This window comes from Neoarius graeffei, chromosome 24, assembly GCF_027579695.1.
Source record: "Neoarius graeffei isolate fNeoGra1 chromosome 24, fNeoGra1.pri, whole genome shotgun sequence".
Lineage (NCBI taxonomy): Eukaryota > Metazoa > Chordata > Actinopteri > Siluriformes > Ariidae > Neoarius > Neoarius graeffei.
The window spans coordinates 55,240,630-55,267,782 of record NC_083592.1 but is presented as its reverse complement, the minus strand read 5'-3'; the positions used below and the strand labels follow the sequence as shown (position 1 = coordinate 55,267,782).

Genomic DNA, 27,153 nt, shown 5'->3' with positions numbered 1-27,153 from the left:
CCCAGATATATACGTGTGTGTCTTAATGGGTGAATAAAAGGCATCGAGTTAAATATTATTGTAGAAAGGGGCTTTATGAAGTTCAGTCCATTTACTTGCATTGGTTTACGGGGAAGATTTGCCACATCCAATATGGCGGACACTCTGACGTATCCCAGCAACGGGGCCACCAGCTCAATGTGGCGTCTATGTTTATATGTCTATGACATTGTTGACAGTTTATTCAATGCACCTCCTGTAAAACTGTTGTAATTTTTCATTTGTATTCAAAAGTAATCCAGTAGAAACTCTTCTTGCAATGAGTATCACTGAATTCTCTTCACCTGTTGCATTTACTGTATTTTCGCAACGCAGTAGGTGTTATGAGGATATTTTATGAACGTACAGATTAATGTTTATGCATTTAAAGGTGAGAGTTATATTAATAATTACACAATGATCATATAATAATAATTTAATCAATCATTTAAGGCTTTTTAGTGCTTTTTTGAATACTTAAACTACATTTCCCATCATGTATTGCTCAAAATGGCGACTTCCTGGGCCGCAAACTCACTTATTCTTATATTTCCCAATCGTATTCAGACAAACCCCTCCTCTTAGATTTGGATTGGTGAGTACTAGAAATATTTCTGTTCTGTGATTGGCTGTCCAGCCGCCATGTCTCAGATTAGCCAATGAGAAGGAATGACGAATCGCTTTTTGATTACGGGTATGAAAAAAAATAATGCAAATGCGCTGTTTTGAATGGAAGATAACAATAACAAAAGTAGTTGTTGAGCGTATGAGCGACTTTAATTTCATGTTTACACACGTTTCAGAAACAGCGAATGGCGTCGGCTTTACTGTCACCAATGGTGGATTATTATAACGACGAAGAGGAGCTGGACAGCGTGGATGAGGACGATGACCGGAGTTTCAGAGGGAGAGACTCGGAAGAAGGTTAGCTACAGCTAGCTTAGCTTAGCTCGCTAGCTGCATAAACGCTTTTTTTAGGCTTAATATTTTATGTTGTAAATGAATTGTGGAAAGGTTTTTAAATCAGGACAGCACATATTCACTGCCAGAGAGCCACTTCGTGACCATGGTAACAGTCTCTTAGCAACCGGTCTTTAGTTTTAGCATTAGCTTGCTAGTACTTCAGGAGGAGAAGAGAACTTCTTGAGTGCCGAATGTTTTCCTCTCTGACGTTGTGTTTTTTAGAATTACAAAAATAAATACACAAAACAAAATGTGGTAGTTAATGAAAGAAAAAACAAGGCCTTTTTTTAAATCAACCAGCTAGATATTAGCATTTAAAACGGCAGTTTTAGCTTATATTAGCTCATGCTAAGTCTCTCTTTTTATAGGATAAATTAATCTAAATAATAAATAATGATTAAAAAATTAACCTTCACAAATCATTAAATATTTCACATATTGGTTGATTAAAATATTGGCGAAATTATGAGCACATAACGCGAGCATCATGACTACTATTTCTGTATTTTTATTTTTTTTAAATCTAGCCTACTAATTAGCTTGCTTATTTATTATTTATCTATTTATTTATTTATTTAGTTGCCTGTCTTATAAATTGTACATTATACCACAATAAGCAGGTTAAATATATCTATAGTTTAAAATTCGGTTTAATGTGAGCTGTGTTGATAAAATCACTAATAAATGAATTACCGGTACTAAGTGTAGTGAAGTATCGCGATACCCGATATTACCGCAAACACTCATCATCTCTCTTGTCAGATTTATCACACACTGATTAACGCAAACACGCTAGACAGTGTGAGAAAACACTTATAATTGTGTTATTCTATATTTTTCATCATTGAAAGGAAAAAATGAAGAGTGGAAGAACGCACATTAGTTGAGATGTGTTTTTGGTATATTTGGCTATTTGAACAAGGTGCTGATATCAAGTTTGGTTTTTAATGACGCAGTTGTTGTGGCGTTCAGGTTCATTCACCTTGTAATTCCAATATTTATATCACGTTATACTGCAGCGATGGTGTTGAATTCTCGTTCCTGTTTAGTCAGAAGGTTTGGAATACTTTTTTATAATATTGGCACTGACTGTAGTGCAGCTGCAAGTCACAGGTTTCCATAGTAACAGCTCATTCACAGGGTGCGGCGAATGCTGTACACAAAAAATTGTTGCTTTGTTTATTTAACATGTATGGAAGGAGTCTGCAGTGTGAATGTGAGCGCTGTGTAAAAGTCAGAGGTAAAGCTGGAACAAATCAGGGTTCGACATTAATGGTTGTCCGACTGTCTGGGACAGCGAGTCGTTCGGTCCGGGACAAGTCAAATCCACATCTGTCTGTCCGATGGGATGAGTTGAATATTTGTCAAAAAATCAGCATTTTTCTAGTAATTATTCAAGAGTTACATCAGTAACGTTCCAACAAAACTAGTTCAATCCCTTCAGTGATCGAGCCATGTTATTGTTTATGAAATTCCGGGGAGGTGCATGTGTAAAAATAATCACGGTGTAATATCTAATTATAGATTATTAGACTTCATCGAAATCAGAGAAATGATGATCGAATACCTTGATAAAATAAATATCTGTGGTGACTCTTCATTTCATTCGGACATTCATTGTATTTTTCTTTTGTATGGTTCACATTAACCATCGCAAATGTCGTAAAATATTTTGTGAGATTTTTATTTATTTTTTATTTTTTATTTTTTTTTTTTTAACGACAGTGCTGAACTCACTCACGGTTTGTTTTCATTCACAGCGTGATTCTGTCCCCCTTATCATGTCCAACTCGTTTTCTTTAAATTAATTTATACTTCAGGTTTCACTGGATTAATCAGGATTTAACTTTATTTCCTCCAGAAGCTTTGAATTTGGGTGAGTCTCACTCTTAAAACTCCAGATCAGCTAATGGGTTAGAACACACACCATAATGGAGCTTTGGATAGTTTCTGTTTATTGTTATCCTTAAAGTTTGAGTTTTATTGAAAAATTAAAGCATAATGATGATCATAACTATACCTGCTTTTTGATTGACTTTGTTAATCACTTTCCTTTCATTAAACTTGTAAATACATAGGAATAAAAACGTTACGGTTAGGACAAGTGGAAAATCTTACTGCTTGTCCGACTGGATTAAAGGGTTAATGTTGAGCCCTGGGGAACGTTCAATTTTTCGACACTGGAAATTCTTCAGGACCGTCTGGAACATGACGTCCCAGTATCTATTTAATACATTAAAAAATTGTTAAATTGTTTTGGTATAAGAGGAATAAAACACTTCTTGGATCTTGAAAGTGTTTTTTAATACAAACGGACCCATCGAGGAAAGCCGGAGCCAATTAAACATCCGTCTGATCATGATTTGTCTTGTGAAGTGTCAGGAAATATGGGAAGTGATGGGATGTGAACTGTGTGTTTCAGACACTGAGGACGCCAGTGAAACAGACCTGGCCAAACACGACGAGGACGACTATGTGGAACTCAAAGAACAGTGAGTAGAGAACCTGACTTCACCATACGTCTCCGGTCCTCAGATACAGTACGCTCCAGGACTGGGTTTGTATGAGAGGACGGGGGACATCATGCCAAAAGTCTGACTTTGACTTCAGTACCAGGATTAGTATTGCGATTCTCCAAAGCACTGAACACCAAAAATCCAGATCATCACCAGATTAGTTTCCTGTCTTTTAAATACAAAGGATAAATTCTACATGCTGGGTTTGACTCCATCATTATCAGTGTCTCATTCTCCGTGCTCGTCTTTTACACCATAACTTCTGCGGCTCATCCAAATCTAAATAACACTAATTAAAGTTTGAGTCAACTTAAAAGTCTGGTATAATTTATTTTTTTTAAACCAAGTTTTACAATTTTTGTCATGGTTGACACAGGAACTGGTCAGAAATGATGCTTTATTTGTCCAAAAGAAGCACGAGAGAGGGGGAAAAAACCTGGAGGATAAAAACTTTGTCAGTCTACGTTAACGCATTAAATCTAAAACGCTACGCAAATAAATTTAACACTAACAATAATTAGAAAGTGATTTTAAACTTGGAAACCTCGTGCAAATCTCCATGAGTGTCCTATACACCAGTAATATTAATTATTATATTATTACTAAGTAATATCTGTAATATCAATATTTATTATATGGCAAGAGCTACTTCCGGTAAAGTCGTGCGCTCTGATTGGTTCCTTGGCGAGCAGTATTTTCCCGTAATGCCCGTGGGTGATTGTGGAATTTCTTTCCAAGGTGCCAGCTTTCAGTGTTGCAAAAAGATGAATTGGAAATCAAAACCGAATCAAAAACGGCCAAAAGACAAACAAGAGTCAGTGAGTTATTCAAGAAATGAGCAACGAAGAGCGTTCGGAAACCGCTAACAGAAATTCAGTTTTGAAACCGCTAACTGTTTATTCTGCATGCACGACTCGACTATGTTACTGAAAGCAGCGTCACGCCTCATTATAATAACCCTCTAATTTAATCTTAGAAATAAAAAAAGCCTTGTAATAAACTTCTTATTAACCTCGCTTACTCAGCCTTTACGAGAAAACATCAGACTGAGGTCTTGACAGTACGGACCGAGCCTAATAAGTGGTTAATATCAGTCGTAGGCATGACGAGCCGCCATAGCTGCACGTTTTCATTAGGGCTGCACAATATATCGAAAAAGTATCGAAATCGCGATATCATAGTTTGCGATACACATACCGCAAAAATTACTTAAATTTCAATAAAGGGCACATTTTTCTGTGCCGTCCAATCACATTTGAATGTCAACAAGCGCCGCGGGATAACTCCGCCCCCTATTGCAAAACAAGTAAAAGCCTCGTGGTGATGGCGGAAGGTGGGAGCGGTAGCAAGTGTGGTGAGACAAACTTGTGTGAGGAGGAACTGGTTTCCAAAAAAAAAAAATGCACGTCTGCTATTTGGAAGTACTTTGGATTCAGGAGGGATGATGTACTGCAAACTCAGGTACTTCGCAAGACATGTACCTGTAAAACAGTGGTGGGGCGGCTCACTGGGACAAACACTGCTGTACAGCAGCATAAAAACATAAAACCACGCTCTCTCTCACTCTCTCTCTCTCTCTCTCTCTCTCTCTCTCACACACACACACACACACACACCACTGCTCTCTCACCCGCATGTGTTATTAACAGATTGTGTTTGAGTTTATGGTGAGTCTGTGTCGCTCACCTTCATCTCCCGGGAGCCGCTGAAATTGCCATTTTGAATGCTTTATGTTAATGTAATGTAGTTTTCAGTTTTTCGTTTACTTCAACTTAAGACATTTTCTGCTGCGCTCACAAAAATTAAGAGATTTAAAGATGATTGATGGACACCATTGCAGGTGTAGCCATGTTTTTCCAATAAAAAATAATGTTGGAATGGAAGCGATGCATTGGGTGTTTTTTTTTTAAATGCTAGATACAGGGCAGAACGGCGAGTAGAGGTAAGAAAAACGGTATATATTTAATTATCGTGATACATGTCGATATCAAGATATTCAGTCATGTTATCGAATACAGGCTTTCGTCTAAACGGGGGAACAGGGGCGCTGCGCCCTCTTACTCTCGGCGTGCGCCCCCTTACCGACGCCGTGAAAACATCCCAGCAACACTACATGACAATGTGTCTGATCATCAAATACGTTATAATTGCTCCAAAAATATTCCAATCATAGTAGATACACCGCCAGACGGTGCAAAAACAATCCGAATTGGCGTTTTCCAGACTGAGGCGCCATGTTGTTTAGTTGTTTACTTGTCATGGCTGCTCTCGCGAGATTTGACATGGGTTACATACAAGGTCAGTAGAGCGAGATTTCTCGAGACTGAATGACCTTTCACCCACCGGCGCGGGAGCTTTTGACAAGTAGTTCGCGAGTTGTTTTTGTTGTCACTTGGGCATTTAAAGATGTCATCCCGCGGCACGAAACGGAAGAAAGCCAAAGACTGTCCGGGACAGAAGAAGATTACTTCTTTCTTTTTCAGTGTTGACAGACAATTTGTTAAAATTTCCCTCTCAGATAGCCTCAGAATGTCCCATTGGAGCATTTTTCAAAGGCTTTGCATGGCGGGGGAGGGACGGACAACCGGCACCATCCCCCCCCCGCCATGGTGAGCACCCTCATACTAAATTTTTCTAGAAAAAACCCTGGAATATCGCATATTTTTCTGATATCGTGCAGCCCTAGTTTTCATTCCCTCTGAGCCTCTGGATGAGAGAGTAATTTGTAGACCAGATGAAGATTTTCATCTTCATGCTGTTGTTGAGCTAAAATTGTTAAGAGAAAAACTTTATTTTATTTATATACGATAATATGGAATAAATCTGATGGTTACAGAGTGACGAGGCTGATGGCTGATGTAATGCCGAATCACAGCCCTGATACTGTAGAACAATATGATAATAAATAAAATACCGTACATGCGAATAACTTGTCAATTTGTATCACTGAATCACGCTGGAAAAGGAAGACGACTGTGACACGACATCTCGCGAATACTTGATGATAAATTCATAGCATCACCAGCATTCGTGTTCTCCAAATTTCACGAGTTGTTTATTTCGTGTCTCCGCCTCGTGAGTGGCCAAAAACGTCACGAAAAATTTCAAAACATGCACTGAAATTTGGTGGCGACGTTTTCATCGGGAAACTGAGCAGAGAATACTTGCGGATGGGTTTGGGGCTACTTCCCGAAGCTTGGGGAAGCATCGCAGATCCTCTCAAGATGGAGTTGTCTCAAATCTATATCCCTGATACTCGCGAGAGCCTTGGCGACATGGCGGTGAGGCGTAGCCTAACCTTGACCGAGACTTATAGTGCATTTACGTTCAGCAATCCTTCACCGAGGTTTGCAATTGGTTGGGCGAAGGGTTCATGAATATTCAGCAAACATTTGGCGACGGTCAGATGACGCACTTGTGATCGTCGCTGATTGATTGGCGCTGATGTCGCACATTGTTGAAATCTATTGAGCGATCATCAGCAATCAGCGATCATTCTCCTGCCAGACACTGATAAAACCCTCACGCACGCCTCCTAGGAACCATGCCAGGCCTTCTCAAAGGAGCAAGGGCCAAGAAGAAAGGTGATGATGATGATGCTCCTGCACTCGAAGGTACAGAGGAGGTTGTCCGTGAGGATGCTGAGACAGGCTCAGAGCTAGAAACAGGAACGGGCGGCAGAGAATCAAAGAATGATCCCTGCTTGTCTTATAAATGGTGGCGAATAAAATGAAATGAATTAATTGAATGTACGAACTCTTTGAGCGCTGCACATTGAGCCTCATGAGTTCATGGTGTTTGAAGGCAGTGTGTGGTTTCTGAGATTTGACAAAAAGGAAACTGAGCACTTTTATTATTAATCGTTTGTAATCTGATCAGCTGATGCTGTTTACGTTTAAAATGTAATTTTCAACTCTGATTTATTATTTACAACCTCATTAGTCCCTGCCCGACTCGAGAAAGATTCAAACAAATGATTTACCTTTTTTTTTTTTTTTGTCTTGCAGGATGTACCAAGACAAACTGGCATCATTAAAAAGGCAGCTGCAACAACTCCAAGAAGGTGATTTGGATTGAAATCTGCACGACTTCATGAATATATAAATATTCAGTTGTAATGTTCTAACTAGAACCCGACACAGAACCTTTAAACGTTCTCCCTAGAGACAACTCAAGAACCCTGAAGAGTTCAGACCTCGCCTCTTTTCATCTTCCTTTTTGCTGCTAGTTTATTTTTGCAGATGTGAAATGAACACGTCATGTTTAATTCATATAATCTGTCTTTTTTATGATCAGTTTTCTTTTTTTTTTTTAATACCGACACAAAGGCTGTGCAATAAAACAAAACAAGAATACGAGACAAAAAACAGTAGTGCATAGACAATGAACAAAGGGAAGAGGTTTTAAAGGGCAGATTAAATCCTTAAGTGATTTATACAGTCTCAGTCATTTGTAGCATATATGCTGTACCAGTCAAAAGTTTGTACACCCCTACTCATTCATATGTTGTTCTGTATTTTGTCCATTTTTCTACACTGCAGAATAAAGGCCTCTGCATGCTCTTGCGACAAGGCTTTCGCAGATAGCTTTTCGCAGACAGTTGTAATTTATCGTTGAGCGGGGAGTAACAGGCATGCGCGATGTTATTCACCGCCACAACGCAAGGGGGCGCGAAGTCGCTAGGAGTAGTTGGTGGGTGTGGTTAGTGGAGTGTTTATCCTCCGGTTACTTATAATGACTAGAACTTTTTTTTTTTTATAATGACTAGAACTGGAGTCGTATAGATGTCCGTACTTCCTCACTCAACCGCTCTTCGTGCTGCTCCATCTTCGCTCGTGTTTTTAAAAATGCCGGTCATGAAAACAAACCAAACCGGGAAAGTAGGGAAGCGGAAGTGCGTGTACAGCGGATGTAGAGTGGACCAATCGGAGCCCTCTTGTCTGCGATGCTGTCTGCGAGGCTTCTGCGGTGGTCACAATTTTTGGGAGGTGCGCGCAGAGCGTCTGCGAAGGTGGGGGGGCTACGCAGACACTGTCTGCGACGCTATCTGCGAGGACTGCGTTGTCAGCATAAATTGGCCTTAATACTGAAGACACCAAAACTCTGGAACACACACGGAACTAAGTGACATCCAAAAAGTGTTTAAAATAATATTTATTTATGGTTCTTCAAAGTAGCCACTGTTTACCCCCCCCCCCCCCCTTTTTTTTTTCCTTTCCCTTCCGATCTCCCTTTTTTCCATTCTTCCCTCCCCCCTGGCTACAGGAATGACAGACCGTATTAGAAATAAGGGGATATAAAAAAAATTAGGTTAACAGAAACAACACAGCACTGACAAAAAAGACAAAAAGCAGGAAAGATAAACCAAAAATAGATTTAAAAAAAAAAAACTTGTAATACTTCTACGATGATCATGATGCAAAAGAAGAGCAAGAGAGAGAGAGAAAACCCATCATCCCCCAGCCAATTGTGAAGCAGGCAGGCGCCCGATGCAGATACGGCAACCACTGACGGGCACGTATCGCCATGTTTGTTTGTTTGTTTGTTTGTTTGTTTATTTATTTTTAATAAACAAGGCCAATATGACAGTATGATATCAATATTGTGATAAATTCTGTCACAATACACTTTTCTGAGATATCATGCATCTTGTTGTTTATTATTTTTTAAAATAAAATGACAAACTATGGAAGCTGATTTGATATCTAAATCTCTAAAAAAAAATTTTTTTGCCTTTTTTAGGCTAATTTATGTTCATACATATTAAATAAAAGTATCATCAAATTAATTTTTCTGAGTTAAATGAACACTACTGTCCTGCTGGCAGTTTGTTATGAAACCTACCTTTCGTGATAAATATCGTGTATCGTAGAATTGTATCGTGATTATTATATTTTTGTCATATCAGCCCACCTCTAATTTGAACTGTATCAATTTATGCTTAAAGACTAGCTGCTGGTTTTACACCTTCAACAAATCGACATCTGTTTATTAAACCTTCATTGATATCGGACATTTCTTTCACCACAGATATTTAAAGCAGCTTCTTAAACTGTTATAGAAAAGAAATCGTCAAAGCAACATCACAGCAAGTCCTGCTGGACAAATCAGTTCACCATGTACCAGAACATTCTCAGCGTTATACAGGTGCTCGCCTGTTATATACGTCCTGTGGTGTAAAATAAAGCGTGTGTGTGTGTTTCAGGCACTCTGCAGGAGTATCAGAAGAGGATGAAGAAACTCGATCAGCAGTATAAAGAGAGGCTCCGTAATGCAGGTAAACAAACGTCAAAACACACAGAGATGATTTATGAGCTTCATTTTTCAGACCCAGTATGAAAAATGTTTTTTTTTTCTTCCCTGGTTTTATAGATCTCTTCCTCCAACTTGAGGTAAGTTCAGATCATCTTGAGCGCACTATAGACCAGAGTGTATTTTTAATTAAAAAAAAAAAAACCCACACACACACATTCTCCTGAGTCAGTTTTGTCGTGTGGTGTTCAGACGGAGCAGGTGGAGAGAAACTACATCAAAGAGAAGAAAGCAGCGGTGAAGGAGTTCGACGACAAGAAAGTGGAGCTGAAGGAGAATTTAATCGCAGAGCTGGAGGAGAAGAAGAAGATGATCGAGAACGAGAAGTTAACCATGGAGCTGACGGGAGGTGAGGGATTTCAGGAAGCGTCGCGATTAAAATATAAGGAGGGCTGCGTTTTAGCAAAAAATCAGCTTTTCCGTCCTGATAAAAACATCTGACGTGCAGATGCGGAATGATTGAAAACGGCGAGGGTGTTTTAAAGTATACAAACACTGTGTTGTACCGTTAGAGGAAAGTAATAAACATCAAGTTGATTATTTTCCTAAAACAGCATGTCCTGTCACAATTTTCCATAAGTTCCATTTACTGTATTTTAATTAGAAAGGGACACTTTTTGTCCATTTTATAGTTGCATTTAACGTTATGGAACATCCATGAACCGAGAGAGTTCTTAATTCTTGCATTAGAGCAGCTGTAAACAGTCATTCCTTCACAATCCTTTCTTTTTTTCCTCCTTTTGAGCTTAATAAAACAAAAAAGCAGTGTGTCGTGTTAGAGAAACTTTCTAATTTTTCTCATGTTGTCAGTAAGTTCTTCGTGACATGCTTTATTATTAATGTAACCACAGCAATTGTTCTTCCATGACAGCTCCTCGTTACAAACCTTACTAATATTCATCATACGAGTGAATATCCAAATGTAGATATTTCATAATTATTCCACGAAATCAGCTCGTGTATGACAAGATCGAGCGGAATAACTCTATTCTATCCACATTCACTGGATTTTGAGAAACGGAGCATTTTTATTTTTTGCAAATTCGATCAATAAAAACTTTATACAAGACCTCTGACAAAATCATTTCCGCTTAAGGCCAATTTATGCTGACAACGCAGTCCTCGCAGATAGCGTCGCAGACAGCGTCTGCATAGCCCCCCCACCTTCACAGACACTCTGTGCACACCTCCCAAAAATTGTGACCACCGCAGAAGCCTCGCAGACAAGAGGGCTCCGATTGGTCCACTCTACATCCGCTGTACACGCGCTTCCGCTTCCCTACTTTCCCGGTTTGGTTTGTTTTCACGACCGGCATTTTTAAAAACACGAGCAAAAATGGAGCAGCACGAAGAGCGGTTGATCGAGGAAGTGAGGAAGTACGTACATCTATACGACTCCAGTTCTAGTCATTATAAGTAACCGGAGGATAAACACTCCACTAACCACACCCACCAACTACTCCTAGCGATTTCGCGACTTCGCGCTCCCTTGTGTTGTGGCGGTGAATAACATCGCGCACGCCTATTACTCCCCGCTCAACAATAAATTACAACTGTCTGCGAAAAGCTATCTGCGAAAGCCTTGTCGCAAGAGCATGCAGAGGCCTTTAGACGGACTTCTTAAAAACCTATCAATGGCTGCACGAATTGACTTTAGTGTGGGTTTTTTTTGTAGAAAGTATGAACAGGAGATATTTTGGAGGGGTTGGGGGCTATATTCTTTTCGCTATTTTTGTTTCTTTTAAATACTTGAACAATTTTGGGGGTTTTGTTTTCGAGTAGAGTTTTTTACCTGGGTCAACTGTGCAGGAAAATGGGGGCTGCGATAGTGAGGTGAGAAAGCGAGTGCAGGCAGGGTGGAGCAGTTGGAGAAGGATTTCAGGAGTCATTTGTGATCGGAAAGTCCCAGCAAAAGTGAAAGGTAAGATGTATAAGACAGTAGTAAGACCAGCTGTGATGTATGGATTGGAGACCGGACCCTTAACGAAGAGACAGGAGGCAAAGTTGGAGGTGGCGGAGTTGAGGATGTTAAGGTTTGCGATAGGAGGTTGGACAGGGATGTTGAGGATGGAGCTGCCAGGCAAACGAAAACGAGGAAGGCCAAAGAGGAGATACATGGATGTGGTGAGAGAGGACATGGAAGTGGCAGGTGTGGTAGAGAAGGATGCGGAAGACGGAGCAATGGAGACGTAAGATCCGCTGTGGCGACCCCTAATCGGGAGCAGCCAGAAGAAGTTGTTTTCGGGTAGAGTTTTTATTTCGTCCTCTGTTGGTTCAATAACACGCTCGGCCATTTTGTTTTTCTCTACTCACAGTATATGGGCTGATATCCTAGTAGTAGAGTAGCCAATCAGAGTGCATGATTGCTCATATACAGTGAATATGGATAGAATAAATACAGGGTTAGTCAAAATTATGTTAACACTTAAATGGTAAAAACTATTCATAAAACATACATCATATGTGCAAGATGATTTACAGGACGGTCTCAACCTGTTCGCCATCGCGTTCAACACAAAAACCAGCGAGCAAGTGCAAGTAGGGCCCAGTTACACCAATAGCGGTCACAGCGCACCACACATTCAGGAAAAAAATAATCCGTTAGTGTTAACATAATTTTGACTAACCCTGTGTGTGTGTGCTGTATGTGTGGCACTGTAGGTTGAATAAATAATGATTTATTTATTTATTTTTTAAAATTTTTTTTAAATTGTCTGTCCGTTTTGCATCAGATTCCATGGAGGTGAAGCCCATCATGACCCGTAAGCTGAGAAGGCGACCCAATGATCCCGTCCCCATCCCAGATAAACGCAGGAAACCTGCTCCAGATATCCTTTATAGCTTGGGTGGCCAACCCGCGGCTCGCGAGCCGCATGCGGCTCTTTGCCCGGTGTCATGCGGCTCTTACGTTCATATCGAAGTTTGTGTATGTTGTTTTTTTTTTTTTTTTAATGTGCGTGTGCGCTTTGCTTGAGTTCAGTATGGTATTTTCGTCAAATGCATCTTCGCTTTGCTTGGGTATATTACAGTATTTTCAGGTCATGTCAAATGCGCATGTGCGTGAGATAATCGCTAAGATTTTGGGCAAGGTGTATCTTGTGTCAAGTAGCCTCTCAAAATGGCAATGAAAAAATGCACAGCAAAACGAAAATATGAAGACGAACATAGGACATTTTTAACAGAGTGGGAGAGTTTATACTTTTTTGTTGAACGTAATGGCAAGCCATTCTGCCTTATATATCAGTCGTCATTAGCTCATTTCAAAGCAACATGCATAGTAAAGTGCACACAATATTGATTGCTGTAAATGACTGGTCTGTGGTATTAGTACTGACTGAAGGAGTAAATTTCTCTCATGTTGGCGTATGACATTTACTATTAATCTGGCTGAGCAGAGGTGTGTGTGTGTGTGTGTGTGTGAGAGAGAGAGACAGAGAGGAAGGGATGGGTGATGTTCGTGTGTTTTTGTTTTTTTTTTTTTTTTTCTACTTGGAGCAGGCTTCACTCTTAAATAATTCCTAATATAAGGGTGCTGACCCAAATGTGGAAATTGATGTTCGTGTGCCCATGTGTATGATGTGGCTCTTTGCGGTAACACAGTAAAAAATGTGGCTCTTGGTCTCCAACTGGTTGGCCACCCCTGCTTTATAGTAACGCTTTCCACTTCAGCCGTCCCAAACCTGTGCGTCGGCCATTCCAGGGTGAAAATGCGCCATGTCAAATATTCAGTATTCCTTCATCATACTGTTATATCACACTGCTGCAATGCATCCTGGAACTTATCATGACTTTCGTCGCAATCAGTCCTTAATATGTGTGCTTTAGAGATGCGCGCGCACACACCAAAATGAGTCTGAGATTTCATTTTGATAGATTAGAAGATATATAAAAAACATGTAAGGCGGAATGTTTCTGGCAGTTTCACCTGTTGGTTGTGTAACGATGTGAAGCGTGATCATTAACTCCACACACCTCAGCTAAACTATTTACTCACAGAAGAGCAAATCATGGAGGACCTGAGGACACTAAACAAGGTGACGTAACACAAGCAAGAACCATATTTATGAGCCTTTCTCACGATATCGTGACAAACCTGTTCTTTTACTGAATCACCTTGATGGAGAAAGTCATTTTAGCAGGAAAAAACCCCGGATTTAATTGAATTTGTTGCTGTGTGATGATTAACGATTGCTTTAAGATGCCGCTTGAAAAATCCACCATCTTGGAAAAGGTGTCACTGGTTTAAGTAGAGTTATTAAAGGGATCATTAATAACTCCAGTGACTTAAAGTCATGGCACCATGTTAAAGCTCGAGGATATCGGTTGTCCTTTTAAAACGAATTTTATTATAGTCAAGATTTCCAAATAAAATATGAAAACTGTAATTCAAAATGTGACACTTTTGCTGGTTGGACAATAACCATAGTTTGAAAATTAACCCTCCATCATCATCATCTTCTTAATATTATTATTATTATTATTATTATTATTAAAAAAACCTCTTCAACCATCAGCTCATGGTAACATTTTACATTTTTCTGCTTCTTCTAATAGCTCAAGTCGCCAAAAAGACCAGGTATGTTAGCTAATTTTGCAACATTTATAAAGCATTTTGCTCTTTTTTGCAAAACACTTCTTTGCTAAAAGTTATGTATTTGCTTACTTTTGAAAAATATTCAGCCTCCCCCTCTTCTCCCGAACACCTCCCAACCACCCCCATGGAAAGCCCGACTCAGCGCTACGAGGCTCGGATAGAAGATGGAAAGCTCTACTATGATAAAAGATGGTACGTGTTTAGAATTGTTTTTAAATATAATTTACATGGATTATATGTGATGTATGGATATATGTTTACACTGCCTCAGACAGAATGAAATTTAGGAGTAGGATAATAGTCAAGTCTTCTATCAGATGCAAATCTGCAACCATAACCACTTTGTATGTCTGGATTTATTTCTAAAATGATTAGAATTATGTGCGGGAGGCACGGTGGTGTAGTGGTTAGCGCTGTCGCCTCACAGCAAGAAGGTCCGGGTTCGAGCCCTGTGGCCGGCGAGGGCCTTTCTGTGCGGGGTTTGCATGTTCTCCCCGTGTCCGCGTGGGTTTCCTCCGGGTGCTCCGGTTTCCCCCACAGTCCAAAGACATGCAGGTTAGGTTAACTGGTGACTCTAAATTGACCGTAGGTGTGAATGTGAGTGTGAATGGTTGTCTGTGTCTATGGCCAAGTTTACATTAGACCGTATCTGTCTCATTTTCTTCGCGGATGCACTGTCCGTTTACATTAAAACGCCTGGAAACGCCGGGAAACGGGAATCCGCCAGGGTCCACGTATTCAATCCAGATCATGTCTGGTCCGGTGCTGTGTAAACATTGAGAATACGCGGATACGCTGTGCTGAGCTCTAGCTGGCGTCGTCATTGGACAACGTCACTGTGACATCCACCTTCCTGATTCGCTGGCGTTGGTCATGTGATGCGACTGCTGAAAAACGACGCGGACTTCCGCCTTGTATCACCTTTCATTAAAGAGTATAAAAGTATGAAAATACTGCAAATACTGATGCAAATACTGCCCATTGTGTAGTTATGATTGTCTTTAGGCTTGCCATCCTTCCACTTGCAAGTGGTAAGTGACTTGCGCACAGCGGCTCAGTCCCGAATTACTGCTCGTGCACTTCACTCGCGCGCTCTGTGAGCTGCGCAGGGCCGGAGTGCGCACCCTCCAGAGGGCACTCGCTGTTCAGGGCGGAGTGATTTGGAGCGCAGGATGCCTGCGGAGCCGAGCGTATCCGTGTATTGGCGTTGCTGTGTGCATGTTAATCGTTTTAAAAACATTAATCTGATGATCCGCTGATATGGTCTAATGTAAACCCCACCTATGTGTCAGCCCTGTGATGACCTGGCGACTTGTCCAGGGTGTACCCCGCCTTTCACCCGTAGTCAGCTGGGATAGGCTCCAGCTCGCCTGCGACCCTGTAGAACAGGATAAAGCGGCTACAGATAATGAGATGAGATGAGATTATGTGCCTATTTGTGTATCCCAGAGGATTACTGGTACCTGTGAATGTAGGTTTTGATATGGAGTCGTCGTATTTCTACATTGACTATGTTTTGTCACTACTGAACTTTACTGCCATCTACTGGATTTTAAGATGCTGTGTCTTGCACGAAAGTGAAACTAATTCCATGGATCTGCCCAAAATGTACTGGGTTTTTACTTGGCCCATTCTATACTCCTCTACCAAGTTTTACGGAAATCGGATCGGTAGGTTTTGCGCAATTGTGCTTACAAACAAACAGATATCCAAACCGCATTGAAGACGTAACCTCCTTTGCAGAAGTAATCACAGCAGCTAAAGATCATGAACAGGAAGTAGAACTGCCTGTTGATCATTTACTACATATCTGTGTAATACCATACCTTTATAAGAGACAGGAAGTCTGAGTCACTGACTTAAACAACTGCTAGTATCATTCGAGATGTGTCACAGCACACCCACGCTGAATTATTTAATCATGTCACTAGCTTAGCGAGCTCGCTAAATATGGACAACAGCGAAGAGTTTTTAGAAAGAGCCTAAAAAAGACCAAATCATGTTTTCATGATATTCCAGCATTAAAGTTGGTGAAACATCTCCCAGTAAATTCCTGTTACATAACCATGACTTCATACACATGCTTCCCTTTTTCTAAAAATAAATTAATTCCAATGATTCTTTTAAATCAGCCAAGCCATGCTTGGAAAAGTGAATAGTGTGCAGGAAGACACAGCAAAAATATATATATATATAACCCACACCAACTAGCCCTGTTTGATGCTAATGAGGTGATTAACTGCGACCATAGAGCAAGAACCACCTCCAGGAGAATGTTGTTATAGTCTGTAACAATCTAAAATAGTAAAATTCTTTTAAATCAGCCAAGGCATGCTTGGAAAAGTGAATAGTGTGCAGGAAGACACAGCAAAAAAAAAAAAAAGATACTGGCTGTTGTTTAAGTGAAGTCACGGTCATGTAACAGCAGTGAGGTGTGCAGCTGGAACGACTGAATGGTTCAAGGTGAAGGTGGGACTTCATCAAGGATCTGCTTTGAGTCCTTTCTTGTTTGCCATAGTGATGGATAGCTTGACGGACGAAGTGAGGCAAGAGTCACCATGGAACATGATGTTTGCGGATGATGTTGTGATATGTGGTGAAAGTAGAAAGGAGGTTGAGTTGGGTTTGGAGAGATGGAGGGATGCATTGGAACGAAGAGGAATGAAGGTGAGCCGTAGCAAAACAGAATACATGTGCATCAATGAGAATGGGGATGAGAGTGTAGTGAAGACGCAAGGAGCAGACATAAAGAAAGTTGGTGAATTCAAGTACCTGGGGTCAACTGTGCAGGAAAATGGGGGCTGCGATAGTGAGGTGAGAAAGCGAGTGCAGGCAGGGTGGAGCAGTTGGAGAAGGATTTCGGGAGTCATTTGTGATCGGGAAGTCCCAGCAAAAGTGAAAGGTAAGATGTATAAGACAGTAGTGAGAGCAGCTGTGATGTATGGATTGGAGACCGGACCCTTAACGAAGAGACAGGAGGCAAAGTTGGAGGTGGCGGAGTTGAGGATGTTAAGGTTCGCGATGGGAGGTTGAACAGGGTAAGGAACGAGCACATCAGAGGGACAGCACATGTGGAGAGCTTGGGAATGAAGCTAAGAGAGATGAGACTGAGATGGTCTGGGCACATCCTGAGAAGAGATGCAGAGCATGTTGGAAGGAGAATGTTGAGGATGGAGCTGCCAGGCAAACGCAAACGAGGAAGGCCAAAGAGGATATACATGGATGTGGTGAGAGAGGACATGAAAGTGGCAGGTGTGGTAGAGAAGGATGCGGAAGACAGGGAGCAATGGAGACGAAAGATCTGCTGTGGCGACCCCTAATCGGGAGCAGCCAGAAGAAGAATCTATAATAGTAAAATGAGTGAGAAAATCAGAATATCAAAGAAAAAAGCTTTGAAACACCGGTTTAATTATACTTGTGTGGAAAATAGAAAGGTTGAGGAGAAAATTTATTATTTTTTTTAATGGACAGCTTTTTTGTCTGCTGCAGAGATGCCTACTAGTACGGATTGGCTGTATTTTGTACAGAAAAGTTACGTAAATATGATGTTACGGCAAACAGTGTTATTCTGTATGGAATTATTATAAAGTCTTAAAAAATTCCAGTGAGTTGTTTTTAAATGTCCAAGCGACTTTTTCAATCCATGCACGATTCACGGCTAGGCTATTTATTTTTACGACAACCACACATGCTGTGTGTGACATGCGCAGATTCCGCATATTTGTTCGTGCTATTTTCGATACGGTAGAATGGCCGTGCATTACACCCAGTCAAAAGGGCAATGGATACGCGCACTGCAAACTGTGTAGAACTGACATCACTCATGGTGGTCGCGATGACTGCACGCGGCATGTCAACTACAAAAAAAACATATGGAGTATGCTGAAATGGCGAGTCAGGCGGAAAGTAAATCTGGGGGTATCCAGCAGTTTTTTACGAAATCTGTGGATGAAAAGACACGGAACGTGACACGTGCTGAAGCGGTGATGGTTGACCTGTGCTTGGAGTTGAACTTGCCAATTAGTGCCATGAAATGTGAGTTAAACTTATTCAGTTTCTTTTTACATGTATGATTTTTATTCACTGAAATATCAAACACCGGCTGGACTTCTTTAATTCAAAGTCTTTTCAGTGTTGCAAGTGCAAATGTACATGTAGTCTGATCAAAAACAGAATTTTATGATTAGTGCTGTTGGGATTGTGGCAAAAAATTGATCATTCCACTGTTTTAAATACAATTATAAATGTAATTTTATTCAATGTCTCTTCTGAAGCATTATGCTGAAGTATTTATATATTGGGACATTAAGATAACAATGTCGGACTCACTTTGGCATGAAATAAGAAATTTCTTTTTTTAATTTTATTAGAATCCGTTAACAGGTAGAACATTTTGCCAGCCAATATAATACTTTTGAGCAGGGGCGTGTTTAGCCTATTTTTGGGGGTGCTCAAGCACCCCCAAAAACGAGCTCAGCACCCCCTAGCTCAGCACCCTCAAAAACACTGCTTTTGGACGTAATTTTCAGAAATAAGTGCCCTTGCGCACTGCGCAATGAATGTGTGCGCGGGCGTGTGTGTGTTCTTGAATTCACCTGTTACGTGATAGTTCTATGACCAGTAAAATACCTCTCCTCCTTGCATCCCCTCTGATTGGGTTGCCTGTCCGCGCGAGTGCTTGCTACGACAGGGTGGTTTTTTTTAACTGGATTCCACGCCGATGAGGAACTCGAAGTAGCACCTGAGTATTACTGGCATAGCGAGATGTGAAGGTACGGACTGGAGTTAAGTAATTAACAATTACCACTGTTCTAAATGAATAGCTCCAACATTACAAATGCAGTAGTAGGTCTTGTTTAGTTAAAATATAACGTAAATATTGTAAATGTGTAGATATCATAGTTTATTGGGTCAGCTTCTGTTAAAACATTGCATAAGTCTAGTCTTGTCTAGTCTAGTCTAGTCTTCTTGTCTAGTTAAGTCTAGTCTAAATGCGGAATAAACGTGGAAACACTGTCGTTCAAGCCAGGTGCCTCTGTCAGCTCTGGGGGCTAAGCACCCCCAAAGATCAGATGCTAGAATCGCTCCTGCGTTACATTCAATACCAATGATTGGTAGTCAACCGTAATGTCTGCAAACAGGGAACGCTATTGTATTTATAAAAATGTGATATATTGTATGCTCTAGAAATTTGTTGAGTGGAAATTCAGTTGAGATGGCTGCTCGCGTTTTGTTTATTCAATTCACACAAAACAGTTCTTTTTAATAATTTAAATGTTAAACATATTGGTATATATACCTCTTTATAATGGAAATGCGCATAAATTAATGTTACTGAAAGTCATTCCAAAATACTGAAAAATGTTTTCAAGAATACTGAAATTCAAAATTTGGGGTAGGCATCTCTGCTGCTGTACTTCTCACTTGAACCACAAGGGGGCGGTAGATCTCCTCAGAAATCCTACAAACATTTCACTGAGTCACAAACCAAAAACGTGCAATAATATTATTTTATATATTTTACTGATAATGTATTTCACATAAGAAGCACAAATGTAGTGTTTATGCGGTGTGTGTGTGTGTGTGTGTATTTGAGCACTTATAACGTGAAAAATGTCAAACAAAGGAAAACAAATAAATGCACGTTTTCACAAGTGTATAGTTAAGATGAAAAGATTGATTTACGTAACACAGTTTCTGTCTGTTTACATGCATATATTTTTCAGTGTTGGTGCATATTGCTTCAAAATAATAATAGGAATACGTAAATAAACAATAAGGAAAATTGTAGGTTCAATTAGGCTAAAAAAATGAAGTGAATAAATGTATTGACTCTGATTATGCTTTGAGTCGCACTGACTTTTTTTTAATTTAATGGTGGTATTTTTCTTTCTGTGGCATTGTGATAGATTTATTACCACAGTGGTTCTCAAAAGTCTTAGGTTTAACCAGAAGGCTCAACGTTTTAATTATATTTTAACGACATGACTTGCAACTTTTAAGCACCAGCGCTTCACTTCCTGTTAAAAAAGTTAACATTCAGCCCTGAGTTATAGTTATTTAATTACAGCACTAAGCCTAATTGCCCTGGTCTTGGGGGAATTGAATGGGTTTAAAATGATGCTAGTTGCACTAATGTGTTTCTGATGGGAGGAGGTTAATTTCTTAATCTAAAACTTTATATCTGAGGCATAAACAATGTTGACTTGAACCATCCAGCGGTGTTCGTTTTATAATAAAATTGTAAAATGGTGCGTCTTGTTTGGATTTCTGTGGGTGGAATTTGAAGAAAAAAAAAGATGGTTTCAGTGAGTAAATATGATGCCTCATGTACCAGAATATGATTAGATTATATAATAGAAGTAAAATAAGTCTGTGTTGGTGTTAAAGCTGTGTGGCAGGTGTGTACAGTCAGTCTGAAGAATCAACAAGGGGGGAAAAAGATTTTATTTTATCAGTCGTTATTTTTCATGTCTTTTTGCAGGTACCATAAGAGTCAGGCCATCTATCTGGAGTCGAAGGACAACACGAAGATCAGCTGCGTCATCAGTTCTGTAGGAACCAGTGAGGTTTGTGTTCACTTTCCTGCTGTGATTTGTGTGAAATTAACATTAGCAGCTCTTCCAGGTAACGATTTCCTCAGCCAGACGGATTGGAGATGAAAACTCGGTCAGTCCGAGCACACAGCCCGCTTCCTCGAACTAATCACCAGCTAATCACGCAGCATCTAATCGACTACCCCATTCCCATACACAGTCAAAACCATAAATTTGTAAAACCGTTATTATGCTGTAATGGTGTCCTGTAGGAATGGGAGGAAAAACAGCTTAGTAGCTTTGGGACCTAAGTAAGAAGTAGCTTTGGGACCTAAAGGTCGCTGGTTCGATTCCTTAGTCCAGCAGGAATGGATGAAATGCCCTTGAGCAAGGCACCTAACCCCCAATTGCTCCCTGGGTGGAGTGTGTCAGGGTCCGGTTGTACGTCGCTCTGGATAAGAGCGTCTGCTAAATGCCTGTAATGTAATAAAATGAAACGTTAATCTAACCCGTCGACCCAGGAACATTTATGGAAATCTTATGTTACGGTTCCGGGGGGAATCAGAACCATCAGATTGACGTGTTGTAACGGTCAGTGATGATGAAGTGATGTTGCAACACGATTCATACTCAAAACAAGCAAAGAAAATATCAGGAGGATACGTTCCGAGATCCACCGTGGATAAACGAAACCACGGATCGGAGCAAACCATATATAACTTTTCAGATGAAAAAAGAAAACATAACCAAGGCTGCAGGGTTTTGGTGCAAAATTATGAAGTGAGTGTGACAGTCAAAGTGTCCAGAAGAACTGTGGCTGGTTCTGTAAGATGCTCAGTAAAACCTACAGATCATTTCCGCATAAAACTGCACTCACTGGACCTCAGACTAAACCAAAGGGTCGTCTCGCACCAAATACTGACTTTGTTATACTGGTTTATTACAGCTTACTGATTACTGTTTATAGTTTTTTTTTTTTAAATGTTGAAACATTTCATTTCATTATTATTTATTTTTTTTTTTTAAGATATTTTTTGGGGTTTTTTTTTTCACCTTTATTGGATAGGACAGTGTAGAGACAGGACAGGAAATGAGTGGGAGAGAGAGACGGGGAGGGATCGGGAAATGACCTTGGGTCGGAATCGAACCCGGGTCCCCGGATTTATGGTATGGCGCCTTAGCCACCTGAGCCACGATGCCCCCTTCGTTATTTTTTTTTAAAGCCATTTTTGATCAACAGCATTTCTTTACATGAGCCTGAGTACTGTATAACATTGATAACAGCAACTAATAATAAAATAAAACAATTATCACAATATACTGTATAGAGATCTTGCAGTCACGTGACCGGAAAGTACACAACCCCCATCTTGTCGGTCAAAAACACCGCTGAATACTGCTGCACTCGTGTACAGAATGGATCAATTTCAACCGACGGACTACACGGCTCATTTTTCTAATGAACAGATAACTAGATATATGTCTAAAATAAACGATCTACAGATTTGTGACCCTTATGGCTTACCGGACGGAGTTTTCACGACCGGATTTTGAACTGCCAGAGGTGGAATACTCGGACGTGTATGATTACCTCATTAACTTTCCCTCGCTGTTCAGTGGTGAAGCACTGCGTGCTCATAAATCTCTGGACAGTTTTCTTTACAGAAATTCAGGATTTGTCAGCGACTCAGATGTGGCATCTTGTAAACAAGAAAATAACAATCCTCATTGGATGGGTAAGTCACTTAAGTATTGAGTATAGCACTGACCAGCCGATTATAGAATACAATAAGGTAATTCCAAATCGTCCGTCTTGTTTACATGGATCTGGCGTTGGAGAGGTAGAGGCTTGGCAGTGGAGGTTTGAGTGGCTGTTTTCTGAGCTTAGTCAACAGGCCGGCTCTGCCTGTAGCCTCGCTTTTGCTTCGGCTCCCGGCGCCGCCTCCTTCGCTTTGCTTCCGATAACAATCCACGGAGACCCCGCTGGTCTTGCCCGGAATGTTATTTATTTATTTTTTTTCTCGTCTGGAATGTTGTGCATGCGATGGAAATCGCTACAAACCGTCATTTTCTGCTGGAAACCAATGTCCAGTAAGTCCATACGGTTGTAGTGGATATTGAAGTCCGGTACAGACGAACAACACGCAAAAATACACACAAAAAACATAAAAACTGTGCACAGGTAGGGAGAGCTTGTAGCCGCAGCCGTTGTAGTAGAATTGTATATAGTAGGGTTTTCCAGAAGAAAAGGCAGAAGTAGAACCAGAAGTAGAAGTAGAAGGCGGAATATGGCGTTTGACCGACACGAATCTGGATCGGCTGTGACGTCACATGCAAGTGCTCCATTAAAAGACAATAGTCATAGAAATGAATTTAGTAATATACTTTCAGCAGACTACTTGAGCCAGGCAAATGTTCGTAAACAGCGTTTATGCACATAAACGTAACGCACTTGAATAATGTTCTAGCGTTGAGCCATTTCATTTCCTTAATGCCTCTGATCGAGATGCAGCTGGGTAAATAGCTCATAAATGCACCTTGATCACGATAGTGTGGACAAAACCCAAGAGCAACTCCAGAGACTGGAACATGATTTGTTTTTGCAGGCTTTATTATTAAGTGGATTATGATTGATGGCGCATCAGAAGCTCATCGAGTGAATAATAAAAAGCATCTGTGTGAAAGCTGGACGTTAAAAACTCAAATTAAGAGATGAGGAAATGGGATAAGCTGTTCAACCCTTCAAAGCATGATCGGAAAATAAAAATCAGTGACCAGGTGGTGATTATTTTCCACTAACAGCATGTCCCGAAGTGTTTCGAAACCCCGCCATTTGAAAGCTGTAAACAGTCGTTCCCTCGTCAGCTGCTCTTTATCTCTCAAAGTTTAAAAAAAAAAAAAAAGACTGTAAACTCATCTGTCCTGAAGATGTTGGAAAACTTACTGACTGCTACAAAGCAGTGACGCTGAAGACTCTTTCCATCATCATTCACAAAACATATCATCCCTTTATTCTATCCACATTCACTGGATATGAGCAATCGTGCGCTCTGATTGGCTACTCTACTACGAGGATATCAGCTCATATACCGTGAGTAGAGGAAAATAAAATGGCGACACGTGTTGCTGAACCAACCGAGGACAAAATAAAAACTCTACTCGAAAACAAAACCTCAAAAAATACCAAAACAAAGCAACAAAATATGGAATGAAAGTATTTGATGGTAAGAAAATTTTTTTAGTTTATTTTTCAATAATTATCATTATCACATTTTTCACAAATTGCTCCTGTCATTTCACCGGTTTGTTTACATTCTAAACGGAAATGATTTTGTCAGACATTTTGCATAAACTTTTTATTTATCGAATTTGCAAAAAATAAAAATGCTCTTTCTCTCAAAATCCAGTGAATGTGGAGAGAATAAAACTGTTATTCCATTCAATCTCGTCATACATGGATTATAGACAACTTGGTGCTACGCGCCTCGCTGGCTATCAGCTCATGTACGACTCGATTTCATGGAATAACTGTTAAATATATTTGTTAAATAACAGCATGTTTTTAAAATCTGTTTATTATTGGGTGTAGATTGTGTGGAGCATCCAGAATTTGACAGAACACTTGTTCGTGTTTGAAATTGAAGACAGTTTCATAAAAATGTATGGTTTAAAAAAAATTTTTTTAAATTCTACACCACATTAACAAATAAAAACAGAAACGTATATTAAAAAAAGTTATAGCTGCTATAACTATCACAAGAACACACTTTTTTTTAATGGACATTCCACAGCATTGTATGTCATTATAAATGGATAAAAAGTATGTCTTTTTTTTTTTTAAATAAATATAGTAATTGTGAAATATGCAAGGGGCAAACTTTAAAGGGCAAAATTAGATTTGAAATGAAAACACTGGAAACGGTTAATTCAGAGAAATATTTAATTTTATTGCACAACAAAAAATGCATAATAGTGAACAATATAAGGGAATCGAGGCCAAATCATGCGACAGCGCCATCTAGTGACCAGCACCTGGAACATGGTTTTATATCTGGTTGCAAATGGCAATCAGTGCACGCAGCGAAACCCTTTAATTTCACTTCTGGGTTGAGCACCAGGATAGTTGAGACCTTTTATATTACAATAATCTTCCTATTTCTATTTTCATTTTCAGAGGCGAATAAGGAGATATTTGGGTGTGGAAAGTACTCTGCATTGTTCAGTTTATGGTATTGATTTTTTTTTTTTTGGTGTGCAAGTGACGGTGCGACGCTGACGTCGCGCAGCACGGCGGAACGCCACCTATCCGCACTTTGGGGAAAGCCCTGGGTACAATGAGTGCAGTTTTATGCGGAAATGAGCTGTAGGTTTTACAGAGCATCTTACAGAACCAGTCACAGTTCTTCTGGACACTTTGTCATACTCACTTCTTCATTTTGCACCAAAACCCAGTAGCCTTCATTATGTTTTCTTTTTTAATCTGAAAAGTGGGTTTTTATGTCATGTAATATGCTGCTTAGATCTCATCTCATCTCATTATCTGTAGCCGCTTTATCCTGTTCTACAGGGTCGCAGGCAAGCTGGAGCCTATCCCAGCTGACTATGGGCGAAAGGCGGGGTACACCCTGGACAAGTCGCCAGGTCATCACAGGGCTGACACATAGACACAGACAACCATTCACACTCACATTCACACCTACGCTCAATTTAGAGTCACCAGTTAACCTAACCTGCATGTCTTTGGACTGTGGGGGAAACCGGAGCACCCGGAGGAAACCCACGCGGACACGGGGAGAACATGCAAACTCCGCACAGAAAGGCCCTCGCCGGCCACGGGGCTCGAACCCAGGACCTTCTTGCTGTGAGGCAACAGTGCTAACCACTACACCACCCCCCAGAACGTTTGGAACTCTTAAAATGTTTTTGTAATGTTTTGACTCGATAATGTAGAAGTCATAAAATAGAAATCTATAACAAAGTTTGGATGAAAAAAAAATAGGGCAACTGAGACTTTTACACAGGAACAAAACACCTCAGAACGTACCATTTAGAGAAAAACATTCAACTTCAGAGCTCTGCTTTGCCCAGGCCTCATCACAGCACCCCATTGTTGATTTATTTCCCTACAACAGCATGACACCACGTTTTTTTTTTTCCCTTGTTGAATAATTTTACCTGTGCTTTACTTCCAGATCTGGGTGAGGAAGACTAGCGACAGTACGAAGATGAGGATTTATTTAGGCCAGCTCCAGCGCGGTGCTTTCATCATCAGACGCCGTTCAGCAGTGTAGAGACGCTTTCTCTCTTCATCCTACGTTCACTCTTCTCTTCATCTTGTCGTATTTGTCTCTCCATCTCTCTCGGACATATTGCAGAGAAGTAAAAACTCTGTTCACTCCTCTCTACTCGCTAAGCCCGTGTGTTCAAAAGCATCGAGACTCTATGAAATTCCTCAACGTTTTATTCTTCTTTCACAGTCATGTTTCTGTACGGACATGTTCTCCTGAAAGAGTGACCACTCATTAAATGGAAGGAGATGAGGACAAACGCACATCTCAGTGTTATCAGTTTCTCCTGTACATTTTTTTTTTTTTTTTTGCCTACGAGTCAGAGTCATAACACATCCACTGAATTTCCCAAAATACATATGGTAAGAAAAAAAAAGCACAGGGATTAATTTCCTCGAACAGAGCTCTGATTACAGATGAGTATTAGAGAGTAAGATGGAGCTGGTTTCCCACATGACTATATCAGTTTACAAATGAGAATTATTTTTACACTCAGGTTAACTTTAACCTTTAATAAGAATAGGTTTCGCCCCCAAAAAATGTATGTAATATTTCAGAACACGTGTTCGGTTTCTTTGCGCTTCTTTAGTCTCGTGTTCATGTCGACGTCTCGTCCAGTTTTGATTTTGTAAATATGAGCATGCCCAATTCTTTGTATCCTTCCTTCAGTGACATTGTTAAAGTACATAATTTTTATTAAATAAAGAATTTTTCTTGAATAGAAGTGGTCTGAAATTACAAAGAGAATTAAGTTAAATGGTAAACAGGGTTCGGGGGTGTTTTTTTTTTTTTTTGTTTTTTTATCTTTGTGAGGGTGGTAAGTGGAATTATCCCAAAGGAAAGAAAGTGGGAGGTCAGAGGGAAATGGCCAGATTGGTTCAAGTTTTTTTTTTTTTTGCCAGGAAGGATATACTAGTGCATCTCAA

The 27,153-nt window shown here is 40.2% G+C and overlaps 1 protein-coding gene across 1 annotated transcript; it reads left to right on the top strand.

The window, feature by feature from the left end:
• Nucleotides 1–725: 725 nt before the first annotated feature.
• suds3 (SDS3 homolog, SIN3A corepressor complex component) lies at nt 726–26,486 on the top strand. The gene is made up of 12 exons (XM_060906788.1): nt 726–942; nt 3,404–3,473; nt 7,505–7,560; nt 9,703–9,774; nt 9,870–9,889; nt 10,002–10,158; nt 12,542–12,637; nt 13,782–13,843; nt 14,364–14,385; nt 14,490–14,595; nt 20,888–20,972; nt 26,132–26,486. Exons 1-12 carry the CDS (start codon nt 831–833, stop codon nt 26,228–26,230), a joined length of 957 nt encoding a protein of 318 aa, XP_060762771.1. The 5' UTR covers nt 726–830; the 3' UTR covers nt 26,231–26,486.
• Nucleotides 26,487–27,153: the final 667 nt, after the last annotated feature.